The sequence below is a fragment of the Rhinopithecus bieti genome, unplaced genomic scaffold, assembly GCF_001698545.2.
Source record: "Rhinopithecus bieti isolate Rb0 unplaced genomic scaffold, ASM169854v2 scaffold_68522, whole genome shotgun sequence".
NCBI classification, from domain to species: domain Eukaryota; kingdom Metazoa; phylum Chordata; class Mammalia; order Primates; family Cercopithecidae; genus Rhinopithecus; species Rhinopithecus bieti.
Window position 1 is genome coordinate 48,375 of NW_016825517.1, and position 14,496 is coordinate 62,870.

The window sequence follows — 14,496 nt, forward strand, 5'->3', positions numbered from 1 at the left end:
AATGTGGAAGCTTTTAACTTGATGTGATCTCATTTGTCCACTTTTACTACGGTTGCTTGTGCTTACTGGGCATTATTCAAGAAATTTTCGCCCAAACCAATGCCCTGGAGCTTTTCCCAAGGTTTTCTTGTAGTATCAATAGTATCATAGTTTGAGGTCTGAGATTTAAGTCTTTAATCAATTTTGATTTGATTTTGTATATGGTGAGAGAGAGGTCTAGTTTCATTATTCTGCATATGGATATCCAGTTTTCCCAGCACCATTTATTGAAGAGACTGTTCTGTCCCCAATGTATGTTCTTGGCTCCTGTGTTGAAAATCAGTTCACTATAGGTTAGTGTATTTGTTTCTGGGGTCTCTATTGTTTTCCCTCGGTCTATGTGTCTGTTTCTATCCCAGTACCAGTCTGTTTTGTTGCTATAGCTCTCCAGTATAATTTGAGGTCAGATAATGTGATTCCTCCAGTTTTGTTCTTCTGGCTTAGGATAGCTTTGGTTATTCTGGGTGTTTTCTGGTTCCATTTAGATTTTAGGATTGTTTTTTCAATGTCTGTGAAGAATCTCTTTGCGATTTTGATAGGGATTGCTTTGAATCTGTAGATTGCTTTGGGTAGTATGGACATTTTAGCAATATTGATTCTTCCAATCCATGAACATGGAATATCTTTCCATTTTTTAGTGTCCTCTTCGATTTTCTCTAACAGTGTTTTATACTTTTCATTATAGAGATGTTCCACTTCTTTGGTCAAGTTAATTCCTAGTATTTAATTTTGTTTGTGGCTATTGTAAATGGGGTTTCTTTTAATTTTCTTTTCAGATTGTTCACTGTTGGCATATAGAAATGCTACTGATTTTGTTTTGTTGATTTTGTATCCCACAACTTTCCTGCATTTGTTTATCAGTTCTAATATATTTTGTGGGATGTTTAGGGTTTTCCAAGTATAAGATCAGATCATCTGCAAACAAGGATAATTTGACTTCTTCCTTTCCAATTCGGATGCCCTTTATTTCTTTCTCTTGTCTGATTGGTCTAGGTAGGACTTCCAGTACTTTGTTGAATAACAGTGGTGAAAGTGAGCATCCATGTCATGCTCCAGCCCTTAGGGGAAAGGCTTTCAGTTTCTCCCCACTCAGTATAATACTAGCCATGGGTCTGTCATATATGGCTTTTATTATGTTGAGGTATGTTCCTTCTATCCCCAGTGTTTTGAAGGTTTTGTCATGAAGAAATGTTGAGTTTTATTAAATGCTTTTCAGCATCAGTTGAAATGATCGCATGGTTTCTGTCCTTCATTCAGTTGATATAATGTATCACATTGATTGCTTTGCATATGTTGACCCATCCTTGCATCCCAGGGATAAATCCCACTTGGTCACTTGGTCATGATGATCTTTTGAATGTGTTATTGAGTTCAGTTTGCTAGTATTTTGTTGAGGGCACTCACATCCATATTCATCAGAGTCATTGGCCTATAGTTTTCAATTTTGATGTGTCTTTGGTTTTGGTATCTGGGCAATACCGACCATGTAGAATGAGTTTGGAAGTATTCCATCTTCCTCTATTTTTTGTAATAATTTGAGTAGGATTTGTATTGGTTCTTCTTTAACTGTTTGGTAGAATTCAGCGGTGAAGTCATCAGGTCCTGGTCCTTTCTTTACTGGGAGATTTTTTTTTTTATCATGGCTCTGATCTTGTTGCATGTTATTGTTCTGTTCATGTTCGAATTTCTTCATGCTTCAGTCATGGTTAGGTTGTATGTGTCTAGGAATTTGTCCATTTCTTCTCGATTTTCTTTTGTTAATTTAACTTTTAAGTTCAGGGGTAGATATACAGGTTTGTTATATAGGTAAATATGGGTCATGGGGTTTGTTGTACAGATTATTTTGTCACCCCAGCATTAAGCCTAGTACCCATTAGTTATTTTATTTTATTTTATTATTATCATTATTATTATTTTGAGACAGAGTTTCACTCTTGTTGCCCAGGCTGGAGTGCAATGGCACAATCTCGGCTCACCACAACCTCGGTCTCCTGCTTTCAAGCAATCCGCCTGCCTCAGCCTCTTGAGTAGCTGGGATTACAGGCGTGTGCCACCACGCCCAGATAATTTTGTATTTTTAGTGGAGATGGGGTTTCTCCGTGTTGGTCAGGCTGATTTCGAACTCCCGACCTCAGGTGATCTGCCCGCCTCCGGTTTTGAAAGTGCTGGGATTACAGACATGAGCCACTGCGCCCAAACCCGTTAGTTATTTTTCCTGATTCTCACTCTCCTACCACACTCCACCCTCTGACAGGCCCCACTATGTGTTGTTCCCCTCTATGCGTCCATGTGTTCTCATTATTTAGTTCCCACTCATAATTGAGGACATGCAGTATTTGGTTTTCTGTTCCTGTGTTAGTTTGCTAAGGATAATGGCCTCCAGCTTCTTCTCTGTTCCTGTTAAAAACATAATCTCATTGTTTTTAATGGTTGCATACTATTTCATGGTGTATATGTACCATATGTTCTTATCCAGTCTATCACTGATGGACATTTAGGTTGATTCCATGTCTTTGCTATTGTATATAGTGCTGCAATGGACATATGTATGCATGTGTCTTTATAATAAAACTTACACTCCTTTGATTATATACCCAGTAATGGGATTGCTGGGTCAAATGCTATTTCCGATTTTAGGTTTTTGAGGAATTGCCACACTGTCTTCCATAGTGGTTGAACTAATTTATGCTCTCACCAACAGAGTTTAAGCATTCCCTTTTCTCTGCAACCTTGCCTGCATCTGTTGCTTTTGGACTTTTTAATAGTAGCCATTCTGACTAGTTGTGAGATGGTATCTCATTGTGGTTTTGATTTGTGTTTCTATAATGATCAACGATGTTGAGCTTTTTTTTCATATGATTGTTAGCCGCATGTATGTCTTCTTTTGAGAAGTGTCTGTTCATGCCTTTACTTACTTTTTAATGTGACTGCTTGTTTTTTTTCTTGTAAATTTGTTTAAGTTCCTTATAGATGCTGCATATTAGACCTTTGTCAGATGCATGGTTTGCAAACATTTTCTTATGTCTGTTCACTCTGTTGATGGTTTTCCTTGCTATGTAGAAGCTGTTTAGTTTAATTGGATCCCACTTGTCCATTTTTGCTTTTGTTGCAACTGCTTTTGGCGTCTTCATCATGAAATCTTTGCCCGTTCCTATGTCCAGAATGGTATTGCCTAGGTTGTCTTCCAGGGTTTTTATAGTTTGGGACTTTACATTTAAGTTTTAAACATCTTGAGTTAATTTTGTATATGGTATGAGGAAGGGGTCCAGTTTCACTTTTCTGCAAAAGGTTTGCCTGTTATCCCACCACCATTTACTGAATAGGAAACCCTTTCCTCATTGCTTGTTTTTGTCAGGTTTGTTGAAGATCAGATAGTTGTAGATGTGTGGCCTTATTTCTGGGTTCTCTGGCCTCTTTTAGATTTTCTAACTTATTGGCATATAATTGCTCATAGTAGGTATTAATGATCCTTTGAATTTCTGCAGTATCACTTTGTAATGTCTACTTTTCATCTCTGATTTTATTTATTTGGATCTTCCCTTTTTTTAACTAGTCTGGGTAAAGGTTTGCCAATTTTGTTAAACTTTAAACAAAAGAAATCCTTTTTGTTTCCTTGATCTTTTATATTGTTTTCTTCGTTTCAGTTTCTTTATTTGTATTCTCAACTTTATTATTTGTTTCCTTCTACTAATTTAGGGTTTGGTTTGCTCTTGCTTTTCTGGTTCCTTAAGATGCATTGTTATGTTGCTTACATTTTTCTTCTTATTTGATGCAGGCACTTATAGCTATAAAGTTCCCTCTGAGAACTGCTTTTGCTGTATCCCATAGGTTTTGTTATGTTGTCTTTACATTGTCATCTGTTTCGAGAAATTTTTCAATTTCTTTCTGAATTTCTTCATTGACCCACTGTTCATTTAGGAGCATGTTGTTTAATTTCTGTGTATTTCTATGTCTTCCAAAGTTCCTTTTGTTATTGATTTCTAGTGTTATTCCATTGTGGTCAGAGAAGATGCTTGATGGTATTTGAATTGTTTTAAATTTTCAGTCTTGCTTTGTGACCTGATATATGGTCTATCTTTGAGAATGAACCATGTGCTGAAGAAAAGAATGCATATTCTGCAGCCATTGGATGAAATGTTCTGTAAATATCTATTAGGTTTCTGAACTATAGTGCAGATGAAGTCCAATGTTTCCTTGTTGATTTTCTGTCTGGAAGATGTCCAGTACTGAATGTGGGGTCTTGAGGACTCTAGTGATTGTCATGTTGGAGTCCATCTCTCCCTTTAGCTCTAATAATATTTACTTTATATATCTTGGTTCTCCAGTGTTGGGTACATATATTTTCACAATTGTTATATCCTCTTGCTAAATCGACCCCTTTATCATTATATTGTTACCTTCTTTGTCTCTTCTTGTAGATTTTGTCTCTGTATGGCTCCTTCTTATCTTTTTTGTTTGTTTGTTTCCATTGGCATGGAATACCATCTTCCATCCCTTTATTTGTAGTCTATGTGTGTCTTTATAGATGAAATGTTTTTCTTATAGGCAACAGATCAGTGAGTCTTATTTTTTTAATCCATTCAGCCATTCTACGTCTTTTGATTGGAGAGGTAAGCCCATTTACATTTGATGTTATTATTGACAAGTAAGAATTTACTCTTGCCATTTTGTTATTGGTTTATTGGGTTTTCCTTTTTTTTTTTTTTTTTTTTTTTTTTGTTTTGTGGTCTGTTCGTCCTTCTTTTTCCCTTCCTGTCTTCCTTTAGCAAGATTATTTTTCTTTGGTAATATGATTTAGTTTCCTACTATTTTATTTTCTATGTATCCTTTGTATGTTTTTTGTTTTGAGGTTACCATGAGGCCTGTAAATACTATCTTATTAACCATTATTTTAAGCTGATAACGACTTAACACTGTTTGCACTAACAAACAAAAGAAAACTAATAAAACTCTATGCCTTAACTTCATCCTCTTGCTTTTTATTTCTTTGTTGTTTCTATTTGTAATTTCTTGTACTGTGTCTTGAAAAGTTGTTTACTTAGTACTTTTGATTAGGTTATCATTTAATCTTTCTACTTAGCATGAGAGTGGTTTATATGCCACTGTAACATTGTTATAATATTTTGTGTTTTCTGTGTACTTACTATTACCAGTGAGTTTTGTACCTTCAGGTGATTATTTATTGCTCAGTAATGTCCTTTCCTTTCTGATTCAAGTACTCCCTTTAGCATGTCTTGTAGGACAGGTCTGGCAACGATGAAATCCCTCAGCTCTTTTTTGTCTGGGAAATTCTTTATTTCTCTTTCACGTTTGAGGGATATTTTCTCCAGATGTACTATTCTAGGTAACAGTAGTTTATTCCTTCAGTGTTTTAAATATGTAGTGACACTCTCTCAGCCTTAAAGATTTCCACTGAAAAGTCTGCTGACAGGAATATTGGAGATGTGTTGCCTGTTATTTGTTTCTCTTCTCTTGCTGCTTTTAGGATCCTTTCTTTATCCTTGACCTTTGGGAGTTTGATTATTAAATTCCTCAAAGTAGTCTTTTTTGGGTAAAATCTGCTTGGTGTTCTGTCACCTTCTTGTATCTGGATATTGATATCTTTCTCTTGGTTTGGAAAGTTCTCTGTTATTATCCCTCTGAATAAACTTTCTACCCCTATCTCTTTCTCTATCTCCTCATTAGGGCCACTAACTCTTAGATTTGCCCGTCTGTGGCTATTTTCTAGATCCTGTAGGCATGCTTCATTGCTTCTTATTCTTTTTTCTTTTGTCTCCTCTGACTGTTTATTTTCAAATAGCCTATCTTGTAATTCACTCATTGTTTTTTCTGCTTGAACAATTTTGCTTTTAAAAAACTCAGGTACAGTCCGGGTGCAGTGGCTCACACCTTTAATCCCAGCACTTTGGGATGCTGAGACAGGTGGATCACTTGAGGTCAGGACTTTGAGACCAGCCTGGACAACATAGTGAAACCTTGTCTCTACTAAAATACAAAATTAGCTGGGCATGGTGGCACATGCCTGTAATCCCAGCTACTCAGGAGGCTGAGGTGGGAGAATCGCTTGAACCCAGGAGGCAGAGGTTGCAGTGAGCCAACATCATGCCACTGCACTCCAGCCTGGGTGACAGAGGGAGACTCTGTCTCAAAAAAAAAAAAAAAAAAAAAAGACTCTGGTGCATTTTTCAGTATGTCAATTGCATTTTCCAGAATTTCTGCTTGATTATTTTAAATTATTGCAATCTCATTGCAATCTCTTTGTTACTTTCATCTGATAGAATTCTGAATGCCTTCTCTGTGTTATCTCAAATTTCTTGGAGTTTCCTCAACACAGCTATTTTGAATTCTCTGTCTGAAAGGTCACATATCTCTATTTCTTCAGAATTGGTCCCTGGTGACTTATTTAGTTTATTTGGTAATGTCATATATTTTCCTGGATTGTCTTGATACTTTTAGATGTTCTTCTGTGTCTGGGCATTGAAGAGTTAAGTATTTATTACAGTCTTCACAGTCTGGGCTTGCTCATACCTGTCCTTCTTGGGAAGGCTTTCCAGATATTCGAATGTATGTATATGTTGTGATCTAAGCTGTATCTGCTTTAGGGGCACCCCAAGCCTCGTGATGCTGTGGTTCTTGCAGACTCATGGAAGTATTGCCTTCATGGTCTTGGACAATATCTGGGAGAATTCTTTCCATTACCAGGCAGACTAATTCGCTTTCCTTACTTTCTCCCAAAGTCTTTCTCTCTCTCTCTCTCTTTCTCTCTCTCTCTCTCTCTCTCTCTCTCTCTCTCTCTCTCTCTCTCTCTGTTGTGAGCTACATGAAGCTGGGGGTGGATTGACACAAACACTCCTGTGGCCACCACCTGTGACTGCGTTGGGTCAGACTTGAAGCCAGCGCAGTACTGGGTCTCACCCAGGCCTGCTGTAACACGTCCTGGCTTCTGCCTCTGTTCACTCAAGACCCTGGGGCTGTACAATCAGAAAGTGTCCAGAAAGTGTCAAAAACAACCAGGCCTGTGTCCTTCACTTTGGGATAGTGAGTTCCCTCAGACCCTAGGTGGATCCAGAGGTGCCATCCAGGAGCCAGAGACTAGAGTCAAACACCTTAGAATTCTACCTGGTTTTCTATTGTCCTGCTGGCAAACTGGCAGTCAAACCACAAAATACACTTCTTCTCACTCTTCCTTCCCCTTTTCAAAGGCAGAAGAGCCTCACCTCATGGCCACTGCCACCACAACTCACAAGGAATACTGACAGACAACCACCGATGTTCCCTTAAGGCCCCAAGGTTCTTCAGTCAGCTTGTGGTATATGCTGCCTATCCTTAGCCTCACCTTTCAGGGCAGTAGGCTCTTCTATGGCCTAGGGGAGGACCGGAAGTTGGATTCTAGGCCATCCAAGAGCCAATGCCTAGAATCTAGGACCTTAAGAGCCTGCTTGGTGCTCTACACCCTTGTGGCCAAACTGGTACTTAAGCTTCAAGACAATGTCCAATTTACTTTATCCTCTGCTTTTGTAAAACATAAGCACTCTCTCCTAATAGCCACCACAGCTTGGAATGTGCATCACCTAAAGCCAGCAAGTCTCAGAGTCTCACCCAAGGCCCTCAATGTAGTACCTGGGCATTATTGTTGGTTATTCAGGGCCCAAGGGCTCTTCATTTAGCAGGTGAAGTATGCAGCCAGAACTGGGTCCTTCCCTTCAAGGCAGCAGGTTTCCTTCTAGCCCAGAGTGTGTCTAGAAATGTGTTTTGGGAGTTAGGGCCTGGAAAAGGAGCCTCACGACTCTTACTGGTGCTCTATCCTTCTGCGGCTGAGCTGGTATACAAGATGCAAGACAAAGTCTTTTCCACTCTTCCCTCTCCTGTCTTCAAGTAGAATGAAGGGGTCTCTTTTGGAGCCACAAGCTGTGGAGCCTGGGGTGAGAGGAGGGGTGATGCTAGCACTCACTTAACTGCCCCAGCTGGTGTCTCAGTAGGTTGTGTGCCCCCTAAGTCCACTGTCTCTGGGCCCAGTTCAGCACTAGGCCCCTACTAGGAGTTGCAGTCCTTGTGTCTAGGCTGTCTTTCAAGTTTATTTAGAGCCCTAAAGCACTTTAGTCCATGGTGGCGAGGCTTGCAGGAGCTCAAGTGCCAACTGCTGACATGCTGACATGGGTAATTCATGTGTAGCTAGGGCTGTTTTGAATGCTTCCTCCATATGCAGGCATCAGCCGAGTTTGGTTCAGTTTTTTGTTTGTTTGTTTGTTTGTTTGTTTTAGTACTCTAAGAGGGCAACACTGAGGTCAATGCCTCACAATAGCTGCACTCTCCCTCCCCTAACACAAAGAAATGCTCTTGCACACCTTGCCTCCTCTGCTGGGGGCAGACTTGGAGGGTGGAGTAGGGGTGGTGTCGGCAATTCAAGACTGTTCTTTCAGTGCCTCTTTCATTGATATGAACTTAAAACCAGGTACAGCGCTTTTGGTTCTTTTGAAGGTGCTTATTTGTGTGTAGATGGTTGTTAAATCGGTGTCCTTCCTAGGGGTACGATTGGTGGAGCTTTTTATTCCACCATCTTGCTTCACCCCTCTTCCAGCCACTGAGTTTGGAGGCAAGCTAGTCACGGTTGCCTTTAGTGAGGGAAGTGTCTATGCGGGGTGGGCACGGTAGCCAGTCTGTGGTGGTCCCTGGGAGTGATCTTCATTTGAGCCCATTGAGGGTGCCCACTTTCTCAGCCTGTGATGCTCCAGGGAAAAAAGAGGCTAGAGAGAAGTTTGGGAGTGGACGGGGGACAAGAGCTAGTCTTAGTGCATGGAAAAGACAAAACAATTCTATATTTCAAGGAAGACCCAGTGGGGTACATATTAAAGGGAGTTGGAGAGAGCGGAACTGAGGAGTACTGGAGGGACTGGGCACTTGGAGTGCATGGGGTCCAAGGCAGGACCACCTTTCCTTAGGCTGAAGGAGGAGGTGTATGGGGATGTGGACCCTGTAGAAGGGTGGGGTGGGCAGTCAAAGTGTCCCTGGCTCTGTGCTCTTAATTCTCTCCTTGAGTCAGGTGGGTAGGATGGAATGACTGCTGAGGTGACTGGGAGAGGTTGGTGAGCAAGGTCCTGCCCGTGGGTTATGTGATAGGAAGTGGGGGCCCCGGTGGGCATGGGATCAGGGAAAGGTAGGCATGAATTTCCCAGGAGCTCTCACCAGCCCAGGTGTGGGAGGTGTGCAGAAGCCACTGGGTTCTGCTCTTGGATTGGGCAGTTGTAGTGTGGGTGACACAGGCCTTTTTGAACTGTACCAGAGTGTCAGGATTAGTGGAGACAGAGAATGCAATTGCACATGTAAATTAATTCAAAGGCTGGGATGGAGGGGAAGAACAGGATGTCCTCCCATCTTCTCTTTCCCCCTGAGAGGGAAGAGGCAATGTCCAGCCTTGTGGTCAGAGAGTGCCTGAAGGGCAGAGAGGAGCAAAAGCCTGTGACCCTGGGCAGAGCCTGCTTCAGCTTCAGGGGAGCACAGACCCTCAGCCAGCGCAGACATCACTGAGCTGAGCTGAGCTGAGCTGAGACTGGTCCTGAGGGGCCCTCCTAGCCTCCCTCCCCTTCCCTCAGCTGTCCCAGCCCGGAGGCTCAGCAGAGGGAAGAATGGAGTGGGGGAGGGGAGTCAGCAGCCAATCACATCCAGGACAGCCCAAGGCATCTGTACCTGGTGTAACCAATCCCCTCTGAATAAACAGCTCACTCTGCTTAGGCTCCCTCCTCCTCTCCCTGCTCTGCCCAGCAACAGCAGAAAGGAGGTTTTAGGAGGAGAGGGAGGCCCTGCAACTCCCAGCCCCTGGCAGCAAAGAGCTGGGCCCCAGGCTCACTCTATACAGGGAGGTTAAAACAATACTTGAAGTTCCTGCAGCCCAGGCAAAATATCCCTAGGGACCCTTAAGGCTGTGCAAGCCCAACTCTCTCACAGACAGGAATTCACATATTAGAGAGATCCTGATCCTTGGAGTGCTGGGCTACAAGCCTGTCTCATTCCCTCCACAGCTCTGGGGCAGGCCCCGGGATGAAGGTCTGAATGGCAGAGACGTGGTTCTGGTGAAGGAGATGGACAGTGAGCAAACAGTTACACACATGCCTGTTTAGAAACAGTGAGAAGTCCTGGAGTCCTGGGAAACAAAGCACAGTGTTATGAAGGAAAATAAGAGGGGACCTGATTTAGATTGGCTTTCACAGTCCTTCTTGGTTTTACTTTTTTTTTTTTTTTTGGTCCAGATTTACGATGGCTATTTCATTCACTACTTTGCCCCCAGAGGCCTTCCACCTATGGAGAAGAATGTGGTTTTTGTTATTGATGTAAGCGGCTCCATGTTTGGTACCAAGATGGAACAGGTAACAAGGATCCTGGAAGCCTTTCTTAGTCCTAGTATCAGAAGACCCAGAAAGCAGAGAGCGTGGTAACAATGGGACCCTGCGAGGAGAGATTCCACCATCCCATGACCCTTGAGTCTTACAGGCTTGGGCCTACCCTAGGGTCCTGGTATCTTACCTAACAGGAGCCTGTGGACCTACAGCCACAGAGTCCTAAGAACATTGACATATTGGTCAATGTGAAACCATTGAGACCCTCAACCACAAAAGCCCAGGGTCATATAGGACCCTCAAGCTAGAGCACCCTGGGATCCTAGAATCCAGAAGCAAGAAAACCTTAGGTCACAGAGACTGTGAGTCTTCCTGAGGCCACAAGGTTTTGGGTCTTTGATTTTTTTTTTTTTTTTTTTTTTTTACTTTAAAGGCCTAATAGTATAGAGTACTGGTATTATAGAGTTAGAAACCATAGAGTCAGAAGCAATATCAATTTTAATCTTGTTGCACTTCTACCACTGTGCCCATGGGTCAGAGTTCTGAGGCCGTAGACCAAGCACGCTTTGACTTTAGCCCTTGAATCCATAAAGTTCTGCAAGCAGCATTTCATACCATAATACCCTGGAGCTTTTTGTTCTGGTGTCTTGCAATTATATAACTTTTGCTCCTTAATCTTTCAATCACATAGCCCTTGGGACCTAAGGCTGAGTTTGTTTTACCAGAGTCGAGCAACCTGGGGAAAAATGGGTAGTACCCCAAGCCAGCTCCCCAGCCCCAGTGTAGGGGGAGGGATCTCCCCAAATCCAGCCCTTTCTAGCCTTTTTGTCTCAATCAGGAGGGGTAAAATCTCAGAAGCACTTGTAAAGTTTCTATATCAGGGACATCAATTCACTAAAAGACTGAGACCTCCTCATAAGAGTATAGAATGCTTCCTCTCACTCCACACATTATCACCACATCAACTGGGCTCCTCGACAATAATGGAAAGTTACAGCTGATAGAACTACAAGCCCAAACCCTATTTAAGAAAATGTTACTAGGGAAAACCAAAGACAACAGAAGCAACAAAAATACGGACACTAGAAGTAATTTTGGCCAGGCACGGTGGCTCCTGCTTGTAATCCTAGCACTTTGGGAAGCGGAGGTAGGCGGATCACTTGAGCCCAGGAGTTTGAGACCAGCCTGGGCAACATGGCAAAACCCTGTCTCTACTAAAAATACAAAAATTAACAAGGTGTGGTGGTGCACACCTGTAGTCCCAGCTACTCAGGAGACTACATTTGGAAAATGGTTTGAGCCCAGTGAGTGGAGCTTGCAGTGAGCCAAGATCACACCACTGCTCTCAGGCTGGGGCAACAGAGCAAGACCCTGCCAAATGAAATTATCAAACAATTTTATTTTTTATTGAAATATTTTTTTCCAACTTTTATTTTAGGTTCAGTGGATACGTGCAGGTTTGTTACATGGGTAAATTGACTATTGCAGGTGTTTGGTGTACAGATTATTTTGTCACCCAGGTAATAAGCACAGTATGTAATATATCATTTTTCAATCTTCCCCCTTCTCTGACCTTCCACCCTCAAGGAGGCCCCAGTGTCTGTTGTCCCCTTCTTTGTGTACATGTGTATTCAATGTTTAGCTCCCACTGATAAGTCAGAACATGTAGCATTGGTTTTCTGCTCCTGCATTAACTCACTTAGGATGATTGCCTCCAGTTCCCATCCCTGTTCCCTCAAAGGACAGGATTTCATTCTTTTTTATGGCTGCATAGTATTTCATGGTGTATATGTACCATATTTTCTTTATCAAGTCCACTATTGATGGGCATTTAGGTTGATTCCATGTCTCTGCTATTGTGAATTGTGCTGCAGTGAACATACATATGCATGTATCTTTATGGTAGAACGACTTATATTCCTTTGGGTATATACCCAGTAATGGGATTGCTGGGTCAAATGGTATTTCTGTTTTTAGATCTTTGAGGAATCGCCACACTATCTTCCACAATGGTTGAACTAATTTACCCTCCCACCAACAGTATATAAGCATTCCCTTTACTCCACAACCTTGCCAGCATCTGTTGTTGTTGTTTTTTAACTATTTAATAGCCATTCTGACTGGTGTGAGATGGTATCTCATTGTGGTTTTGATTTCCATTTCTCTAATGATCAGTGATGTTAAGCATTTTTTTCATATGATTGTTGTACACATGTATGTCTTCTTTTCAGAAGTATCTGTTCATATCCTTTGCCAATTTTTTAATGGGTCAAACCAAGAATTTTTAAACCCATGATTAATATGCTGTGGAAACTAATGATAGAGTGCACCACAAATAAGGACAACACATGGTAATGTAAGCAGAGACATGAAAACCCTAGGAAAATAAAAAGGAAATACTGGATATCAGAAATACTGTAACAGGAATGAAGAATCCCTTTGATTCACTCATCAGTAGACTGGACATGGTTGGGTAAAGAATCAATGAGCTTGAAGATACATTCATAGAAATTCCTGAAGCTAAAAAACAAAAATAAAAAAGAATTTTAAGAAACACCCTAGAATATTCAAGAATTGTGGAACAATTTTAAAAGTGTTACATATGCATCATGGAAATAATAGAAGGAGAAGAAAGACAGAAAGGAACAGAAGAAATACTTGAATTAATAATAGATACAAATTTTCCAAAATGAATTATGCACACCAACCTCAGGTCCAAGAAGCTTAGGAGAACACAAAGCAGGATAAATACTAAACAATCTACACCTAGGCCTATCATATTCAGACAGCAGAAAATCTTTTAAAAGCCAGAGGAAAAAGTACCTTACCTATAGAAGAGCAAGGATATGAACTATATCAGACTTTTCTTCAGAAACCATGGGAGCAAGAAGAAAGTGGAGTGAAATACTACAAGTGTTGAAGGGAAAAACCCACCAGCCTAGAATTCTGTATACATCAAAATTATTCTTCCAAAGTAAAGAAAAATAAAGACTTTCTCAAACAAACAAAATTTTGGGAATTGTCACCAATAAACTTGCTTTGCAAGAAATGTTAAAAGAAGTTCTACATAGAGGAAGAAAATGATATATCTCAGATACTTGGATCTACATAAAGAAAGGAAAAGTGTTAGAGAAAGAATACAGGAAGGTAAAATAAAATACTTTAGTTTTCTTATTAGCTGACCTAACAGATAATATTTTTTCAAAATAATAATAAACAACAATGTATTTAGTGAATATAGCTTATAAATAAGTGAAATTATTAATGAGAGTAATATTGTATAGGATGGGAGGGAATAATTGGGAATACTCTGTTACAAGGTAGTTGCACTATGCATAAAGCTGTGTAGTGTCATTTGAAAGTGGATTTGGATTGGTTGTAAATGTATACTGTAAACTCTACGGGAACTGCTAAAATGTTTGAAGTCTAATGCATATTCTAAGAGATAAGATAAAACAGGATCATGTAAAATGCCCAATTAAAACTAGAGAAGCCAGAGAATAAGTGGAAGACATAAGAATAAAGAATTTTAAAAGAAGAGAAAACATTTATAACTATGGCAAATATTAAACCAACTATGTCAGTAACGACTGTAATCATAAATGGTTTAAATATACCAATTAAGAGGGGGCGGAGCAAGATGGCCGAATAGGAACAGCTCCAGTCTCCAACTCCCAGCGCCAGCAACACAGAACACCGGTGATTTCTGCATTTTCAACTGAGGTACTGGGGTCATCTCACTAGGGAGTGCCGGACAATCGGTGCTGGTCAGCTGCTGCAGCCCGACCAGTGAGAGCTGAAGCAGGGCGAGGCATCGCCTCACCTGGGAAGCACAAGGGGGAAGGGAATCCCTTTTCCTAGCCAGGGGAACTGAGACACAGCACCTGGAAAATCGGGTAACTCCCACCCCAATACTGAGCTTCAAGCAAACGGGCACACCAAGAGATTATATCCCACACCTTGCCGGGAAGGTCCCACGGCCTCAGAGCCTCCCTCATTGCGAGCACAGCAGTCTGCGATCTAACCACAAGGCAGCAGCGAGGCTGGGGGAGGGGCGCCCACCATTGCTGAGGCTTAAGTAGGTAAACAAAGCCGCTGGGAAGCTCGAACTGGGTGGAGCTCACAG

General features: G+C 41.3%; 1 protein-coding gene across 1 annotated transcript in view; it reads left to right on the forward strand.

The window, feature by feature from the left end:
- Positions 1-14,496, forward strand: part of ITIH6 (inter-alpha-trypsin inhibitor heavy chain family member 6) — a 49,039-nt gene that overhangs the window by 17,644 nt on the left and 16,899 nt on the right. The window contains exon 6 of the mRNA XM_017863055.1: positions 10,284-10,400. Within this exon, the coding sequence (XP_017718544.1) occupies positions 10,284-10,400 (117 nt within the window). The remainder of the gene's footprint in view (positions 1-10,283; positions 10,401-14,496) is intronic.